General features: G+C 44.2%; 1 protein-coding gene across 2 annotated transcripts in view; it reads right to left on the bottom strand.

The window, feature by feature from the left end:
- The window catches only part of UBE2E1 (ubiquitin conjugating enzyme E2 E1), a 75,648-nt gene extending 63,447 nt beyond the window's left edge, over positions 1-12,201 (bottom strand). Inside the window, exons 1-3 of one of the 2 annotated variants that reach the window (XM_072792971.1) lie at positions 12,039-12,198; positions 10,725-10,909; positions 6,777-6,827 (exon numbers count right to left, since the gene is read on the bottom strand). In XM_072792971.1, coding sequence (XP_072649072.1) covers positions 6,777-6,827; positions 10,725-10,876 — 203 coding nt within the window. In that variant the 5' untranslated portion in view covers positions 10,877-10,909; positions 12,039-12,198. Of the gene's footprint in view, positions 1-6,776; positions 6,828-10,724; positions 10,910-12,038 lie in introns of both variants that reach the window. The other variant, XM_072792972.1, reaches the window with a different exon arrangement.
- Positions 12,202-20,559: the final 8,358 nt, after the last annotated feature.

Here is a 20,559-nt window from a genome sequence, read left to right as displayed (position 1 = left end):
GATCAAGCCCCACATCAGAGCCTGCTTCTCCTCCTCCCTCTGCAGCTACCCTCAACTCGTGCTCTCTCTTCCTCAAAACAAACAAAACTCTCAAGTATTTACTGAGAGCCTACTAAGTGGCAGCAATACATTAAGCAGTGTATATGGTCAACAAAACAAGTAATTAAACCTTGGAAAGAGGATCTATCTAATCCCTCTGCTCCCTCAAACTAGTTCCTCTCCCTGCCTTACTGACTTCTATTAATGGCACTACCATCTTCCCCAGTACCTAAAGAACTTCTGACTCCTTTCAAGTCCTACATGTCTAAATCAGTGGCCAAGTTCTCTAGATCCCACTGCTTTCCACCTCATTCTCCTCTCCACTTTGATGGCTGCCACCTGTCCCAGGCCCACCTAGCCTCCCACCTGGATTACTAGAGGTCTCTCCCAGTCTCCAGCTTCCCACCAAACTCCACTCAACCCCTGCTCTGTTTCTATCCAGATACTCAGTTCTAATTGGATTAGACTTCTAGTTCAAAAAGGTTTGTGAGGGCAGCCCTGGTGGCTCAGCGTTTAGCACTGCCTTCAGCCCAAGGTGTGATCCTGGAGACCAGGGATCGAATCCCATGTCAGGCTCCCTGCATGGAGCCTGCTTCTCCCTCTGCCTGTGTCTGTTCCTCCTCTGTTCCTGTCTCTCTCTCTCTCTCTGTCTTTCATGAATAAATAAAATCTTTAAAAAAAAAAAAAAAAAGGTTTGTGATTCTCCAAAGCCTCAGCCTGACAATGAGGAGCACAACCTTTATCTCTCACTGCTTACTCTTCTACTCCTTACTCTCAGCCATAGGGTTATTCACTCTTGCCTAAATAGTGCTCTCTGAGCCTTCCTCTACTACAGAAATGTCTCTTACTCTTCCCATTCCACTTCTCATTTCTTCCAGGAAGCTTTCCCAGATATCTAAGTGTTCCAGACACTACTCACACCTGGGTCAAAGCAATCTCTCAATGCTCTGAACCTTTGTAAGATGTAATGTGCGTTTATTACTTTCTAAATAATATTCTCGTTTCCGAATACTATTCAAGATCTGTACATGCATTTTTTACCACCCTACTTGACAATGACCTCCTTGAAGGCAGTTTTCATGTGTAACAGGGATTCAAGGTTTGTGACAAGAATTCAATATTAGTATCCTTTACAAGAATCCATAAAAACTGTGAAATGTGGCCTTATTAAGCTATAAAAATTTTTTCCTCAAAATACTGTTAACATTTAAACAATGGTATAGGGGTTTTCCGAATTCTTTTTTTGGTGTGGTAAAATACGTAAAATTTGCTATTTTAACCATTTTAAAGTATAACATTCAATGACATTCACAATGTTGTACAACCATCACCACTATTTCCAAAACTTTAATCACCCCAAACAGAAATCCTGTGCCCATGAAGTAATAACTCCTCCTTCCTCCCACCCCCCAGCCCTGGAAACCTCTAATCCTCCACATCTCTATGAATTTACCTATTCTAGGCAACTCAATGCAACTGGAATCACAATATTTGACCTTCTGTGTGTCTGGCTTATTTTACTTAGTATTAAACTTTTCAAGGCTCATTCATACTGTAGTATGTATCAGAACCTCATTTCCTTTCGTGGCTAAGTAATGTTCCATTTTAAATACCACATTTTGTTTATTCATTCATCTGTTGATGAATACTTGGGTTGTTTCCTCTTCAGGACTATTATGAACAGCTATGAACACTGACAAGAATCTGTTGGAGTCTCTGTTTTCAATCCTTTCAGGTTAAAAAAAAAAAAATCCTTTCAGGTATACACTTAAGAGTGTAACTGCTAGGTCATATGATAATTCTTTTTATCTTTCTGAGGAACAATAACAGTATAGTTTTACAATTCAGACACATGGTCTTTTGGTAAACACAACAGCCACAAGAAGTCCTACTCATTTAGTAAGCAGTTCACTTCTGGATAGATTTCCTTCTTTCCTACCTACTCAGGCCCTTGGTGATTATCTAATTTCCAGGAACCTGCCCCTGGTTTGGTGGCTATTCTGAATATGCTTTCACTCCAGTCTCCTGGTTTCTCGCTGTTTTTCAACACTGCCTTTATGCACATGAAAGCAAACACACTGCACTGGTAACTCTCCAAATGAAAATTATTATAAAATGCAACATCATTCAGATACTGAAGTCACATTGATATCTTTAATGCATTTGATATCAAATGGATGAAAAACAAAGAAAAAAGATTTTTTTCAAGTGAGATACAGGATTTTATAAAGGACTTCTGTTGAACTTATTTCTTACATCCAAACAACCATTTAAAGCAAGCTAAACTTCAAAAAGATATACAGGTCTTTACTACTGCAAGCAAAGGATCTCTTTTCCTTCCAAGATTAGCAGCCTGGGATTTCTAAATTGACATCTCATTATTACTACCACCAATTTCAGATTTTATAAAACCAGAAAAATACAACAATGTACATTCACAGAGTATCTGGAAGGATACACACAAAACGCAAGTTAGCTCCAAGTTAGAAGCTCTCTCCACAAAGCAGCAGGACCAGAAAAGATCACGAGGTGGATTTTTCACTTTTTACTGCACAGCTTCTACATCTCAACTTCTCAAAAACATTCACTCATATCATATATCTTTAAAAATAAAAAAAACAGGGCAGCCCTGGTGGCTCAGTGGTTTAGCGCCTGCCTTCAGCCCAGGGCGTGATCCTGGAGACCTGGGATTGAGTCCCACATCGGGCTCCCTGCATGGAGCCTGCTTCTCCCTCTGCCTGTGTGTCTCTGCCTCTCTCTCTTTCTGATGAATGAATAAATAAAATCTTAAAAAATTAAAAATTAAAAAAATAAAAATTAAAAAACAAGTGTTTGTTTTTATTTTTATTACGCTTGAAATGTTTAATGACTTCTCAAACACATTTGATCCTAAAATAGTAGCTCCAAAAAAAAATCTGAATTTTTAGGTTTCAAATCACTATATGAATAGTTGCTGTATTTTTAAAGATTTTACTTATTTATTCATGAGAGACACAGAGAGAGAGGCAGAGACATAGGCAGAGGGAGAAGCAGGCTCCCTGCAGGGAGCCTGATGCGGAACTCGATCCCAGGACTCTGGGATCATGACCTCAGTCAATGGCAGACAATCACAGAGCCACCCAGGTGCCTCACTATATGAATAGTTTAAGTAAATTCTGCAGCATGAAGGACTTGGGAAAACGTCATTTATTACATACAGACTTACTATCTATAGACATTTACGTCTACAGATTATATAGCTAAACTAGTCAATTTAGTAAAGCTTGAACCCTAGGCTATAAATAACAGGTGCAAAACTGACTCTAGTGGCCCCGAGTTCATCAGCTAAAAAGGCATAATCTTATTTAAATAAAAACTTTTTAAAAATTAAATAAAGAAAAAGCATAATTTTACAATCCAGGATAGGGTATGCTTTAGGAAATCATTATAATAGTTAAGACAGTATTTTTCCCCCCTAAACAAACAGCCAAAATGCAGCGAAAAAAACCTAACCAGGTGCATAGGACATGAGCCGGGAAACTATTATTTCATCTGCATATATACAAAGAACCAAATAGTTCAGCAATACCAAAGAATTTGATTTATACGGCAATACAGAGAAATTTTAAAATATTCACAACATAATTCTGATCACTGAACATAATCTGCACTCTGTTCTTAAAAAAAACTACTCAACACAATATACAACATTAAGAATTTAACTTTATGTGCTCACACATTATAACATACTTAGCAATTGCATTTTACACAAGTTCAGTAACTTTGAAATTTGACAAGTAAAGTGCTAAAATTGCTGGAATGCAAACAGTGCACCTTCAAGAGAAGCATTCTACTACTGATCTGCAATCCACTGTGTATTGAGAGGTTACTTTGTGCCAACTGCCGTATTTTAATAAAGTAACACGTTTAAGTTTAAAACCACAGGCTGAAAACTGATTGAAAAAAGGTCATCCTACAGAGGATTAATACTAAGATACATTAATTGAAAGTCAATTGTTTGACTCATTCAAACATAATTTATAGTTGATGAAATTACACTTTCTGAAGGACCAAGCTATGGAGCCCTCATGCTGAGTAACATCAAAAAGATTAAAAATAAACATGTATGCCTTCAATATGTCATTTAATTTATACACTTTTTCAAAGACTTTATTTGACAGGCAGAGAGAGCACAAGCAGGGGGGGAGTAGCAGGCAGAGGGAGAGGGAGAAGCAGACTCCCAGCTGAGCAGGGAGCCTGAAGTGGGGCTCGATCCCAGGACCCTGAGATCACGATCTGAGCTGAAATCAAGAGTCAAACACTCAAAACCAACTGAGTTGGTACCCTAATTTATACATCCCCAAATTATCCTCTTCCATCTCAAATAATCTACATTAAAATATTAAATAATTCAATCTCATAAGGTACCAACACAAAAACATAACACCAAATTTAAGTTAGCTGAATATTGGAACTGCTATATGACATTGAGTCAGTAACACTAGTAAACCAACACAACACAAAGTAGAAACCAAAGTTCATATTACCTAAACAGCCGTACCAAAAAACTGTTTTCAGAAAATAATGCAATCTTTATTCTTAAAAGTCACCATAATGTACATTCTCTTGCGAATTAAAGATGCCTAGTGTTGGGCAGCCCCGGTGGCCCAGCGGTTTAGCACCTGCCTTCGGCCCAGGGCATGATCCTAGAGTCCCGGAATCGAGTCCCACATCAGGCTCCCTGCGTGGAGCCTGTTCTCCCTCTGCCAGTGTCTCTGCCTCTCTCTCTCTCTCTCTCTCTCTCTCTCATGAATAAATAAATAAAATGTTAAAAAAAAAAAAAAGATGCCTAGTGTTTTTTCTGAAATGCAATTTTTTTTTTCAAATGTTTAAGTATGTAGCAGTTTGTCTCCCACAACCAACTACCCAATAGCCATTCAGTTCCGTGCTTCACCTAAGCACCCGTAACATTCACAGGTTTCACTTTGAAGGGGTAATTAGGAGGGTTTTCCAAGGATTAAAGTTCTACACGTTCAGCAGCACAAATCTCTCACACATGAACTCAGTTAAAATGGTGTGAAACTAAAGTATACTTTTCCTATTTTTTAAGTTATTAATCCCATGAAAACCTTCAAAGTGCTTACAAACTTTAAACTTGACTGCACGTATTTGCAAGAAAACCATTACGTTTTGATGAATGTTACTAGTTTTAAAACAAGCTTTAAAAACTTTGTAATTTCATCAGCTAAAGTTGTCTGAACTCCCAAGAGGCACATTGGAAGAGACACAATACCAAACGGGAGCAGTAACTACACAGCATGTATCTACCATGGAGAATGCCCAAGGATCCAACACAAGCGACCAAGGGAAGCTACAGGCTTCCATCTAAACGACAATTCCACTAAGAAAAGTAAAACGTCACAGCCCTACTCCTTACTTATTTCTCCACTTTCTCAATAGTTTAAAGATTCTTAAAAAGCCATGAGAAAAATCCTTAAGACTAATTAAGTGGTTCAGTTACAAACAATAGTTTAAGAGCATTTGAAACTCCCGACTTTCCTTACAAAATGGGACAAAATTTTAGAAAGACTATTCCACACCTGACCAACATTAAGAACATATGTAACCAAAATGGCAATATTAAAGTTTCCATTTAATCCATTAACCATACTTCAGAAAGTTCAGTGTTAACAAAATATTTCATTTAGTTTTTCAACTTGAATATTTCCAACAGGCTTGTTTTAAATTCTACACACAGCCATTAAATATTTTAATTCTTGGTAATTTCTTCTAAGTTTAGAACACTTCTGAAATGTCACATCCCATTCCAATGCTAATCCTGAGAACTGAAAATTAGGTTAAATGTTATACCTAATTTTTGAATTATGAGAGTAATAGATTTGAATTGATCTCCCTTAAATAAATGGCTCTACTACAACATATTAAGTCCTTCCTCACTTCACTCTTGACTTAATAAAATCCAAGTCTTCCACCGTGCCAACAGTAGCAAAATAGCTATTCTAAATAAAATCAAATGATCAGCAAATGCTCCAAAAAGCTGGTATCAAATTGCTTTGAAACTGACACACACACACACAAAAAAAAAAAACTGACACACACATATGTATAGTCTGAAGCAATTTTGAAAAAAAAAAAAAAAAGAAAGCATCCCCATGGAAGAGCTTAAACCTATAAAATTTCAAAAATAAAACCTTTTCATCAAAGCCACAGATTATTTCCTGAATTGATCTGCTAAAGTCCAACACAAATTTATACATACAATGAAGTTTGAGGACCCGCTGGGTGACTTGACTCTATGCTCTATTAGCTTAACAGAGAGCGTGAGTAACAGATTAAGATGGCAACGCAATTTTCTAAACCAAAATGTACCTGAGTCTCTAAGAACGTTTTACATCATCCCTTAATGACACATCCCAGATCCAGGATCAGGCAAGTGTACACCTTTAAATTCATTTCACGGCTTGGTTTTACACACGGGCAAGTGTCCACGCCGGAGAAATCCATCGCGGCTCCTCAGCCCGGCGCGGACGTGGTCAGAGGCTCAGAGGCTCGTCACGCCGTGACTCGCAGGTTAATCAATTGCAGCTGTTACTTGATGTTACCCCCCCCCACCCCAAAACAAGCATGAACGAAAGATTAAAAGCAGAAGTTTTCAATGACAAAAAGAAAACCCCCAAGATAAAGCTTACAAGAATTTTTTAAAAGAAAAAAAAAAAAACACGCGAAAGGAGGCTCACCTGCAGTTAGGTGGAGGGTCTAAAGTGATGTCTGCCAGCTCCTTCTGAATCCTGGAGTCGGGGAGGTGAGAGAGAAACACAAGAGACGTGAAGGCGTGGGCAGCCGCCCCGGGGCGCTCCGGCAGCCGCGGAGCGCGGGATCCGCCGAGGGAGGAGCACGGCACAGCCCCAGCGGGGCCGCGGCCCGGGGGGAGGGGAAGCAACTTTCCCCGGCGGTGACTGGCGGCCGGGGTCTCTAGCTGTCACCGGGGAGGGTTCGGTTCCGGCCGAGCCTCGCACACCCACCCAGGCAGCCGTATTTCTCGGGGTTTTCCGTTTAGGAAATCTTGCGACTTGCGAGGCTGGTCGCTCGCGGACTCGTTGTCCGGGTCGCGTTAGAACGTGCCGGGCACACTCGCCCGCCGCGCGCTCCTCCGCGGGGCGCCCAGGGCCGGGCCCCGCCGCCGCCCCCGCCCCCGCCGCCGCCCCCGCCCGGGCCACCCCGGCACCTCGCGCGCCCCCCCCGGCCGCCCCGCGTCCTCGGTGACGACGCCAACATGGCCGCTCCCCGCGAGGCCCCTCGGGCCCCGGCCGGCCTGCCCGGCGGGTGCAGCCGCGGGCCGCTGGGGGGGGAGGAGGAAGGGGGAGCCCGCGCCGCCCCGCCCCACCCGCGCCGCCCCGCCCGCCTCCCCCGAGCCCCGGGATCCCCGGATCCCCGGATCCCCGGATCCCCAGCCCCCAGGCCGCGCGCGGAGCCCCGGGCGCCAGCAGGCGGCCCGCACAGGTGCACCCAGCCTCCGTCCCGCACCCCGTCGGACTCCCGCACCCCTTCTCCGGACCTACTTTTTCCTGGCGATCCTCAATTCCCTTGGGTCTGCTCCCGTCCTTCCCCTTCCCACGGTGGACACAGAGCCCGGGACAGCCCCCCCCCCCCCCCCCCATCTCCGCACCGACCCACGACTTCACAAAGAGCCCCATCCCCCACCCCTAGGCCGACGCCACCAGGCAGTTCACACCAAGCCCTGGCCTTTGTCTTCTGCTTACCTAGGCGCTTGGAGCATCAATTAATACGACAAAGTTTGAGGCCTTTAAGCCTCTTCCATCTGCTAAATGGTGCCCTCTATTTTTATAACCTTTTTTGCTCCTATCACATAAAACCCTAAAGGGCTATGATACAACCGAAAAAAAAAAAAAAAAGAATCACAAGGAGGTAGCACGGCAGTAAAAAACTAAACACAAACACGTTCTAAAGCAATCAATCACGATGGATGCTTTTCTCTATCCAAAGGTTTTCTGAGGGTGGGAAGATAGGCTGGGTAGATGCAATGCGGAGTAGGTGTTAGAAGGCATTTGTTTTTTAAGTTCAGAGAAATTAAGGGTGGTGACTGGGGAAGTTCTTTAAACCTTCCTATTGGAGGACACTTCCTGTCCCCTACAAATCTGGTCAGTGTTAGAGGTTTGCTCACAGTCTTTACTGATACCTACTTACATCTGTGTCCTGCTAAATTCTTTTGCTACCAATAAGCATTTCAGTTGAGACATTCCCTAACACTGGGGCAGTTTGACTCATTACTGTATGTTAGACTAGAAGTTTGGAATCTTGGTTTCCTGATTCTTTATCTGCATCTGTTAAATGACTGTACCTTAAGACCTACGTACATAGCCAAAAATATCCTTTACCTGAGCACAACTGCATAAAAACACACACTGCACTTCTCCTTGCCAAACCAGCCTCTACTACACTTTCTGAGAAGGTAGTTACTTCTTCAGCCTGTAATACCAGACAGCTTTAACCACTTCACCTGTACAACTACCATTTGCACAACACTGACAAAAGATTTGTAAGTCACTCATACGTAAGTTTCACAGAATAATTCTTGTCCAGGCCACTCCCACTAGGGGCTTTTCCTCTCCTGTGGACTAGAAAGGAAACCACTTTACAGTATGTAGTTAAGTAACTTTTTGTCTACCAATTCAGACTCCTTTTTTTGTTCTATTTCCTGGTATATGTGCCCCTTCCAAGCCAATGTATTTCACAGAGCAGCTTCTATAGGGTCTCCACTTGATCTTAGCCAAAAGGCTGAGAAGCAATTATAGGGTCTCACTAACATTAATTTCGCCTTTATTCTTTCCTGGATACACTGCCCCCTTTCCATTTTTTGCCTTTACTATTAACCTTAGCTCTGCTTCAACACTGTTAAGTGTATCGTATCTTTCAACACGATATCCAGGGAGCTAAAAACTGATGTTAACTTTATAGGTAAAATTATCCTTGGTAGCTTCCCACCTTTCATTTTTTGTACACCTGCCGATCCCTTTCCTAGGCATTTCCAAATAAGTTTTTTAACTTCCTTATCATAAATGGACAAATTCTGTCTAATGAAAAATCCCCCTCAGTAACTTGCTGACACAAAGGAGACTTTTATATTTGACACCTGTGCTTTTACCCCCAAATCTATTCATGTGCGCCAATGATATACTGGTGCACAAAAAAAATACTAACGACCTAAGGGAAATATCCTGCCTTAGGTCAGGCCAAAAGCTGTTCCAGCATGGGTCAGGGAGCACAGGTACTACAGGTCGTGGTGGGGAAGGGTAGGGAGTTGGGGAGATTAAGGAAAGCCCCATCCAAAGTGGCCTGGGTAGATGCCAGGTTCTGGGAGTACCAACACACAACTAATCAACGAGGGCCAGCTAGGATTCTTTGGAAGCGGAGATGCCATCAAACCACCCCTCTGAAAGAACAATCTTGCTAAGACATCTTGCCATATAACTCTAGATGGCTACACTATTTGGAATAAGCTAAAGCCACTCTCTCATCCCCCCATGGTTAAGTCACCAGAGCACTTTTCCAACTTTTCAAATTTCTGGGAGAATGACAGAACAAACTTTCAAACTCTGAGTTCTAGGCTCACTACTCAGTGGAGACTAAAGACTCACATTCCGTTTTCTTCTACGTTTCTTTTTTTTTAAAAGATACCCCTATTTAATCCACCATTTATCTTCCTTGCTATCTTTCTGGTTTGCCACTTTAAAGTTTAATGACTGTCCACCTGAGAGCAGCAGGATTTATGAAAGGGCATGGGGGTTCCCAGCAATCTGCTATAGATTAAGGGTCATGGAGATCAGAGAATATTACTAAAGGATCCTCAAAGGAAAAAAAAAAAAAAAGTACGTTCTTCCAGAGACCTAAGAGGAAGAGTAAGGAAAATGAGCCACTGCTTGAATTCAACTTGGAAAAAGAACCAAAAAATTTTTACAGCAATATGAGAGGATGTATCATGAAAAAAATGAGTTTCCCTGAAATTTGGTAAAATTGAAGCTTTTAAAGAGAAAAAAAAAAAAGAATCCCCCCCCAAAATAACCTAGAATACCCATTTTACCTCATCTATGGATTTGCTTGCCTCAACTCTCCAAATCAGAAGACTCTCTTGGAAGTTCTGAGACCATTTTCCACCTATTAAATCTTTTACCCCACTAATAGGAGTTATTCATTATGCAGTTTGTGGAGAAAGCTCTATTCAAAAAAAGATCATAGCGCAACAGGTGAGGAGAAACCAAGATGGTAACAGAATTCGTTTTGATAGAGTTGTCTGGGCAGGTATTAGTAATTAAGTGGGATGACAGCCTTGAGAAGGGTCACACGCTAGTGATTAATAGAACAAGTAATCTGAAATCAGATTTTGGGGGTCACTGATAAAAGTAATGAAGATTCTTACAAACTTCAGCAAGAAATGAGAGGCAAGCCACAACAGCTGCACGTGGACTAAAAGAAAAAAACCAGAGGCAATAGAGTAAAATAATTAAAGCTTCCAAGGCCCTTTTTTTTTTTTTTTTTTTTTTTCCTTTTTAACAACACGCAAACCATGAGGAGCGTTCGAGCTACTCCTCAACGGGAGGCAGACCAAATGCAGCAAGAGGCAGTTCGGAAAATAGGAAGCCTGGGGGGTTGGGGGTGGAGTACGGTACCTCTTGGCGCTGGTAGAGAGGAGTTTGGAGTTTTTGCTCATGCTGACTTTACTCTCCTTCTTCTTGGGGGTGTTTGTTTCTTTCTCGGTTTGCTGGTTGGAGGACGAAGATGAGGAGGAGCTGGTGCTGGCCCTCGAATCGTCATCCGACATAGCGAACCCCCCACCCCACCCCGCAAACAGCCCCTGCAGGGGGAGGGAAACAAAACAGAAACGCCCAGACCGTGCAGTCAGTGCGAAGCAGGAACTCGGGTGCTGTCAGGAGGGCTTCGGCCAGGGGTGCCCCGGCCGCCCCCCGCCCTCCACCCGCCTCTCAAAGTCTTCAGGCCCATTAAGGCTTCGGCAAATCGGACGCGGCTTGTTTATTTTTGGCCCCGAGTGGGGGACGCGGTGGGAGAGCGCGGGCGAGCGGGGCGAGCGGCCCCTCCCGTGCCCCCCGGGGGCTCCCCTCGGGGCAGGGAGGGAGCAGCCAGCGGGCGGGGGCGGGGGCGGCAGGGCGGGGGCGGGGGCGCCTCGGCGGGGCGAGGAGGGACGGTCCCGGCGGCGAGCCGGCCCCGGGGCGGTTTCGGTCGGCTTTGCGGGGGGCGCGGGGGGCGCGGGGGGCGCGGGGGGCGAGCGGCCGGGGCCAGGCAGCGGGGGCAGGAGTGGAGTTGAGCGAGGTCGGGAGGAGCGAAGGGGCGGAGAGGAGTAAGAGAGGAAGCCGAAACGGGGGGGACGGAGGCGAGGAGCGGGTGCCCGGGTGGGGGAAGGGAGCGGCCGGAGGGGGCCGGGGCGACGAGGCCCGAGGCCCCCCGGCGCCGCGCCCCGACGCGTCTCCCCGCAGGCCTGCGGCTCGGCCGGCGGCTCGGGGCTGCGCGGCCGGGGCGGGGGTCCCGGGCACACGCCCGGCGGCCACCCCTCGTGGGGGTGGGGCGAGGGCGCGGGGGGGCCTCGGCCTCCACGGCACAGGAATAACAATGAGCCCTTCCGCCCCGGAGGGGTTCATCCCGCGGGCCCCCGCCCCCGGCCCCGGCCCCCTCGGCGGCCAGCGGGGGGCCCCCGGGGCAGCGCTGACAGTTCGAGCCACGACGCCCCCCCGGCCCCGGCCCCGGCCCCGGCCCCGGCGCAGGCGGGCCCCGCACCCCGCGCGGCCCGGGGTCCCTCCCCATCCCCCGCGGGCGGGCCCCGGACCCCCGGGGCTCCTCGGCCGCTCGCCGCGCCCCCCCCGCCCGAGCCCGGCGGCCCGGGAGGCGCGGGCCGGGGGAGGCGGCGACGGTGTCCCCGAGGCCCGGCGACGCGGCCGGGGGGCGGCGGGCGGCGGGGGGGATCCCCGTACCTCTCTTTGTGTCTGGCTCCTCCGTGCCGCCGCGGCGGCTGCTGCTGCGGCTGCGGCTGGGCCTGGCCACTCGTGTCTCTCTCGCTGGGAGAGAAGCGGAAGTGCAGCAACAGCAACTATTAAACAGGCAATGGCTTCCCCCAGCCACACACGCTCGCACACACACTCCTCCCCTCCCCTCCCCTCCCCTCCCCTCCCCTCCCCCTCCCCGCCCGGCCCGGTCCCACCCACCCGCGCTCCCCTCCCCCCCGCACACCTCCGGGGGGCGCGGGGAGGACGCGGGGGCCCCGGGAGTCCCTGCCCCTCCCCCGCTCCCCTCCGCGGCGCCGCGGGACGCCGGGGCCGGGGCCGGGCCGGGCCGGGGCGGGGGTGGGGAGCCTCTCCCAAGTGCTTTGGGGGCCCCGGATCCCGGGCTGGAGAGGGGAAGCCCTCCCGAGGTGGGGGCGCTGGCCGCGGCGGGGACTGTGTGCAATGGGGCGGTCGCGAGAGGAAGTTCTTCCCCAGAAGGGCTTTTGGGAAGGGGAGGCGACACACTGGTGGGGAAGGTAGTAATTTGATGGGAAGGACTTTGGGCTAGACAAGGCTGGGGAGACTCTCCCTAAAAAGTGATCAGTGTAAGGGCGGGGGAAGAAGCCCCACGACAGGGTTCCCTAGGAGCCGACACTGGCTTCTCCCTCGGGCCATTTACCTGCCGGGAGCAGAGGTCGGCTCGGGCACGCCTGTGAGGGAAGAGCTCAAAGTAGTTTTCTGCTCGGGCACGTGCAATTTTACAATTTTAGATCCTTTCAGTCACTTTTTATAAAAAGTGGTGGTGTTCCATAAAAGTGATACAAAGGATCCGTGACAGGTAAAACCAACGTGTAACAGGCTCACAAATGTGAGAAATTACTTGGGGGGAAAAAAAAAAAACAAAACAAAAACCTTTGCGGAATTAGATTGCGTTTCGGACTTTTGGTGTCCGTTTAAGTAGACAGTTTGACTTTTGGAAATTGGATCAAAAGTTTGGGGACTCTGGTGCCAGTTTCAATGATAATATAAATGCTATTCAAATAAACTTAATGTTTTTAGAATAATCAGGAGTTCTTCTGAATTGTTCCTCGTTTAGCATTTTTACCAAGATTAAGATTAAGCCATCAAAAAAAAAAGATTAATGTATCACATTATGATTTAGTTTCTCACTTATCATTTCAGTTGAAGGAAACTGAAGATATACGTGCAGTGCCACATATATAGGGTCTGGTACATTAAGGAGACCTCGAGTCAGGTTTCCATGGGCCGCTCTAAATTCATTCAAATTGCCATCCTTTTCCATGGCAACAGTGGCTTCTGTTACCACAGGGCACACAACAGGTATAAAGCTTATGGCAAATCCACTAAACGAGGAAAAACAACCATTCTTACCCCCCACCTGAACCCCTTCTAGCTCTCTACATTCAAACTCCAACTTTATCAGGACTCAGAAAGTAATCGTGCATGTTCCTTAATCCTTACCAGGAAACCTGTATCTACCAGGAATTGTCACAGAATCAAGAAGTCCAAAATCTGGGAAAAACTGTATAGGTCATCATTTCAGCCTCCTACCTCCCACCTTCAGACAGAGCTGTCCCTTAGTCACTCAAATGCATAGAAATTTTGAAAGATTGCCACACATTAGTGTTTGGTTGCAGGATTCCTGGTAGAGTATATGTATATTTTTTAAATGACATTCCCTGCTGTATGTTATTTGAATACAACAACCAAAAAAATCTCTCTTAAACCAGGTTGTGTATTTTTTGTGCTTCTCATGAAAAAGAGATAAATTCAAGAGAAAACAATAAGCAACTATGAAATTAAACTGAGTTGGGATGAAGAAAATAAGTTATCAAAATTGAGACTTCCTCTTACAAAAATGTGAGTTTCTGACACCTTATAATACACGTACACACTATAAGCACAACCGGTAAAAAAAAAAAAAAAAATTTATATGTATTAAGACAAGAGCTGGCAGAGAACACAGGAAAATAAAAAGTTTGATTTGCTGATATGACTAGGATGGTGAATTTTTAAATTTTGGTTTGCATATGTTGGATATTTGGATACTAAATAGGATAATATTTAAAGAAAAACAAAAAAACCCTGAACATAGGAGTTTGTGTTTCATTGTTGATGCTTGGGTTGGATCCATCCCTGGGGAAATAAATCATGTAATCAGAGGGCTCCTCCTCTATAAGAGAAGTGTTTTCCCAACCATCAGTCTAAAAGGATAGTAGCCCTGTTTTGTGTACTAGTCCTTATCTCTAACACTGGTTAGTGCTTTATGGTTTGAGAATGACCCACTGAGAGAGAATAAAAACCTCAAAATATTTAGAAAAGAATTCACTGTTCTCAGAAGACTCATCGTTACATCAGATTATTTTAAATATACAGTTGTCTCAGTCATAAGAAACTAAAAGTTTATTTACAACCTTCCAGTTTTACTTATACACACACTACCAGGCCTAAGGAATTAAACTGACCTCTATGAGCCTCAGTTTCCTTGTCTATAAAGGGCAAGTGCTGTACTGATTGGCAGAGTCAGAAGAATCAAATGTGGATCTCTAATAAAGATGGTTTGTTAACTGTTATGGAAAGTAAATTATTAATAATCCCACCCTGATATTAATTCTCAGGAATCTTGTTAGTACATGGAGATTTTATGACTTAGAATTGACGACAAATATAAAAAACTTCCTATGAGAGAGCGTCAAGGAATCATAGAATTTTATTTGCCAGAAGGGGCCTAAGATATATTTAAATTCAAATTCCTAGTGTTACAGATGAAGAAATTAAGGCAAAGGTTTGCATGTCTTATTCAAGGTCATGCAGTGAGTTGGTGGCACAGTTGTGGCTATGGCTCATGCTGCCTACAGATGATATGGAGGGTGGGGGAGGAGGGAGCCTCAATTACATTTAAAAATATGTATCAAATATAAAAGAGCTCTGGGGGTGCCTGGCTGGCTCAGTCGGTGGTGCAAGCGACTCTTGATCTCTGGGTTATAGGTTCAAGCCCCACATTGGGTGTAGAGAGTACTCAAAAATAAAAGCCTTTAAAAAAAATCGGATAATATTTTCAAGAATGTATTAACAATCAGGACAGATGGGAAAGTAGAAAAATGGAAGCAAGTTAAAGGAATCACTACTCTTAGAGCATTTACTTAAAACGACCACTACCGAAGTTCCCTACTCCCCATCCTGAGGATAATCGTCATCATTTACCTATTTCATATTTCTGGGTATATTTTAAATAGGCAATACATTTTCATGCTATATTATTTTAAAGAAACCAAAAGGTATGCCTCGAAAATTTCCCCCCTCCTACCCCCTCCCCCACTCCCCCCACTCTGTGGTCAGCTATGCTTGTGCAAGCAAATACATACAAATACATTGGGTGCTTTGAAAGGAATGCTCAATTTACATTTAAAAGATGCATCCAGTTACAGAAGCCCAAGTCATGCAACACTGTGATATCTCTGTGCTTTGAGAAAGTGGGCTTCAGTTTTTACTAATACCTATTCCTGATTCTCAGATTAATCCAAGTCTTCGAGCCATCTTTAGAGTATCAAGTACTTTTAAGTAGAAGCACTTGAAGATCAAGGTGCTGACTGATCTCTAGTAGGTAAAATGATAGTTGATTCAGAAGAAAGAGACCCAGTCTGACTTCTGAGCCCTCCTATTTTTGGCTCATTGCTTACACTGAACTTAAAGTGTTTCATAAAGGCGACCATTCTTTGGCCAATTTCACATCTAAAGAACTGTCAAGCAAATTAACACATGTTAATATGGGTTTTTAAACTTGCCTTATGGCTAGATAGAAAAGATTTCCTTTTTCTGTCAAAAGAAAAAAAATCTTATGTTTGGAATTTAAAAAGAATTCTTATAAAGCCTTTCTGAAAATATAGACTCGCTGCAGATTTCAGTACAACTCGATTTATTTTATGATACTCCTTTGCCTGAAAAATGCATTCCTTATACAGAAAGATAAGGAAGGTTCAAAATGAAGGGTCAATTCCATGAAGCCTAATGAGATCTAGGGCTTTTATCTTCAATTCAGGTCATTTTTCTGTAGGCCTTTAAACAAAAATAAATAAAAAATAAAAAAATAAAAACACTAGTCCCTTTGAAGGACCCTAAGTATTGTTAGACCTTACTGGTCTTGAATGTTGCTATCACAGGAAGCTAGGACAGAGCTAAATTATTTTTTTCTACCACATGGAGGCATTGAACAACCATGTGATTTTCAAAATTTACCAAGACTCCGGTAAAGTCTAGTGCTTTCTTAGGCTAGGGCAAAAAGGTTTGTTTGATGTTGACAAATGGATAGTGCTTAGTAGAGAAGCGGTTTTCCCAATTTATAATTTAGCATCTCCTTTATAGAGCGCATTCCCTAAACAAACTAGCCACCTTCAACCTTCTTTACGTTGATAACATAAGGACTATATTGAAATATACTGGATTGCAATTCAAGCAGTTTTATTTCATTAATCTCTGAAACCTTTTCTTAACACTTTTGCAGTTTTCTAAGATTTGGGAGAATGAAATAGTAAGGAAAATTACTTTTATTTCATGTTCTTAATGACCTATTGTGAAACTTTTTTAAACATCACTTACCCCACAGTTCCATGGTGTGGCAAATCTATAGTCAAGGATTCCGTTTTGAATCCAAAATTTACCTCATTAATTGCAAAACCCCAGAAGCAATCAGCAGCAAAGATTCCAATCTTGACTTGCTAAGCATACATGACGACGTCTGTCTTTATAGTAGACAGTACTCCTGTCTCAGCCACAAATCAATTAATCAACAAACATTTATAAATTGCCCTGTGTGTGCAAAGCACAGTACTGGGTGTTTCAGCAGGTATAAAGAAGTCTAAGAGGTTCTCTCTGGCCTCCAGCAAGGGCCAGGGGAAAAGGGATTATAGCTAAGCCTAGGAGGACAAGTAGGACTGGGGAAGACAGGCATTCCCAGAGATGGAAATGACATTTAAAAAGACAGGGAAAAATCATCAGACAGACTCAGAGTATTTTATTATTAAAATACAGATATAGGGATCCCTGGGTGGCTCAGCAGTTTGGCGCCTGCCTTCGGCCCAGGGTGTGATCCTGGAGTCCTGGAATCGAGTCCCACATCGGGCTCCCAGCATGGAGCCTGCTTCTCCCTCTGCCTGTGTCTCTGCCCCTCTCTCTCTCTCTCTCTCTGTCTCTCGTGAATAAATAAAATATTTTTTAAAAAGTCAAAAAATACAGATATTAATATCTAAAGTAGAAAATACTTTATTAAAAACTGAAATAATGAAACTGGACTTTATTCTTCAGAAATGTCACTGGCATGAAGGACAAAGAAAAACAAGCTTCCAGATTAAAGGAAATTAAAGAAGCATGATAGCTATATGTAATATATGATCCTGGATCAGAGCCTATACAGCATGCGGGAACATTTTTTGTAAAAGACAGAATTGATTTAAAAAAAGAAAAAAAGAATTGGGTCAATTGAAAAAATTAGAGTATGGAGTTTAGATATAAGTGTTGTATGGATGGTAAATTTCCTGAAGTTGTTAACTATACTTGGATATTCTAGTTTTTAGGAAATACACGCTGGAACCTTAACCAGTGAAGAGGCATGATGTCTGTAAACTATTTAAATAACAAAGAAAAAAATTAACAATGTATGTTGGGGGTGGGTGCAGAAAGAGAGAGAGGGAAGAAAGGAACAAAACCAATGTGTCAAAATGTTACAAATTAGTGAATCTGGGTAAAAGGTATGGATGTTCTCTGCATGATTCATAGGACTTTGCTTTAAATTTGGAGAAACAAAAATGTGCTTCCATCAGAGGGAATGAAATGGAGGGGAATGAAGAAGAGATTACAAACACATTTCATATCTCTGTATTGTTTCGATTCTTAAAATAAGTGTGCATTCCTTTAGTACATTTTTTTAAAAATATTTTATTTATTTATTCGTGAAAGTCACACAGAGAGAGGCAGAGACATAGGCAGACGGAGAAGCAGGCTCCCCGCGGGGAACTTGATCACCTCGTGAGGCCCTGAGCCGAAGGCAGTCACACAACCATTGAGCCATCCAGGTGCCCCTCTTTAGTACATTTTAAATGTACTAAATGGCTAAATGGCTAAATCTTTAAAAGAACAAAAAGGTATGTGGAGGCAGAAAACCCAAGTGACCAGGGAGCCCACAAATAGGCTAATTTGGTTGTAGGACATGGAAAAGTGAGTGGATGGACAGAAGGGTGAAAAGTGGGTACCCTGAGTTTGCAGAGGGACTTCAAGGAGACCTAAGAAGCCTGGATTTCATTATAGGATAAAAGGTACCAGGGAAAGACATTAGAGGCATTTTAGCTTCGCAGGTATTTTAAGAAGATTAGTTTCATAGAAAAGGCAGAAAGGAGAGAAAGGAGTCAAAGAAACCAGGAGGAGTCCATTGAAGACTACACGAGTAGGGAAGCAGTTCCTAATTCCTAATTCTCTGCGCTTATTTTAATTAATCGCTGTTTAATGCCAAAGCTCTGGGAATTTCAGTGCTGTGACAACAGAGACTATGTCTGCTTAGAACTATTTGGAACAGGGGCACCTGGGTGGCTCTGTGGCTGAGTGTCTGCCTTTGGCTCAGGTCGTGATCCTGGGGTTCTGGGATCAAGTCCCGAATCGGGCCCCTGCAGGGAGCCTGCTTCTCCCTCTGCCTATGTCTCTGCCTCTGTGTCTCTCATGGATAAAAAAATAAAACCTTAAAAAAAAAAAAAAGACTATTTGGAACACTGCTTGGCACTTAGTAGGCAAGCAATACAAAATTAAGGTAGGGAATGAAAACCATCCTTGTCTTCGATAGTAGTGTTTTCCTTCTTCCCATCTCCTGCGATGTTCCATCATTCACAAATGTATGGTTACACCGCCCAGCGGTGGACAAGGGATTGTGGAGTCTGTGGCACAGATGACCCCAGGGCAAGGCATGAAGTGACCCCAGCCCCCTAGAGTGGAAAGGAATCCAGCGTTGACATCAGAGTTACAGAATTCCAAATTGGAAGAGCTCTAGAGATCATGAGGTGAACCCTGTTCTGTTGACAGACAAGGAAGCTGACATCCAAAGAGGCAAAATGAGTTTTCAGAGATCAGGCAACTAGTTAGCAGCAGCCCTTGGAGGAATCCAAGTGGACTATGGAGACTTACAGAATCTACAAACATGGAGCAGCAGAGAGTGGCCACAGAAGCCAGAGGTAACGCCTCTGTGGAGGCAAACATACTACGTTTTATCTACACAGCACTGCTTTCTGTGGATCTAGGCTGTCAGAGTCTGTGATATCCATTCCACAGTGTACATGAGGCTGGACTCAGATTCACTACTCAAACACACACACACACACACACACACACTCACACACCTCTCTTGCTTCCTCTACTCACTGGATTGAAGCAATCCCAAATCTCACAGTGCAATGGTGACAGATATTTGCCCAATATGATTATAAGAATAGAAGTAGAGATTCCTATGTCCCCTTCTGCATCCCTGACTTTACTCACCTTGAGAAGTCTTCTCAGATATCAGTGACCAAGAAAAACAGGAAAAAAGCGACCACTGTGGCTTTGTGGCTGAGGTTACACCCATCGGCATTGGGTTCCCACAGGTTGTGAGGGGCTGAAGTTGAGGAATATTCTTGCACCATACTCCCACACCTCATTCTTCCCCACTTCTCCATCTAAGGCAGGAGCATAGTTCAGGGCAGTTAAGAGAACAGACCTGTTTCTTTCTTTTTTTTTTTTTTTTTTTTTAAGATTTTATTTATTTATTCATGAGAGACACAGAGAGAGAGGCAGAGACACAGGCAGATGGAGAAGCAGGCTCCAAGCAGGGAGCCCCATGTGGGACTGGATCCCGGGTCGCCAGGATCACGACCCCAGCGGAAGGCGGTGCTAAACCACTGAGCCACCCCGGCTGCCCTATTTTTCAAAGTTCAATTCAGTGATCTCAGACTTTCTTTGGCTGTCCAGAGTTAACAAATTAGAAGAGTGCATGCAGCTAAACCTTACTTACCTACTATTTTGTAGTGTTTCCTGTCAGCTGAGAAATTATAGGCAAAGGGAAGAGAGGACCCCTGCCCTGCTTCAGCTCCAGCCTGATGCTAAGGTCATAGAGCTGAGTAACCACCTGTTGATTGACTGGTACTAGGGCAAGAGCCTCTGAAAAAGCATGAATAAACAAGTAAGTCAGAATTCTGGATTTTGCCCAGAAATGTTCCTCTCTAAATAAGTGAGTCAGAACGGCCCAAGTATGTGACGCTTCTGCTTAACCTGTTTGGAGAACTGTCAGGTGAAGGACTGTTTCAGAGGATTTGCATCTATTACCTGGAATTCCCTTTCTCTTTAGATGGACAGTTAGCCCAACCTCTTAAAAGTGTTAAATCAAGAGATCCAAAAGAAAACTGGCTGTGGACAAGTTGAGATTTCCAAAGAAGTTTAAAACATGAAGAAACTCTCCGGGAAATCTGTCAATCACAAT

Source organism: Canis lupus, chromosome 22 (assembly GCF_048164855.1).
Source record: "Canis lupus baileyi chromosome 22, mCanLup2.hap1, whole genome shotgun sequence".
NCBI classification, from domain to species: Eukaryota; Metazoa; Chordata; class Mammalia; order Carnivora; family Canidae; genus Canis; species Canis lupus.
Note: the sequence above shows the minus strand (reverse complement) of the source record. Positions and strands in the feature narration are given on the sequence as shown.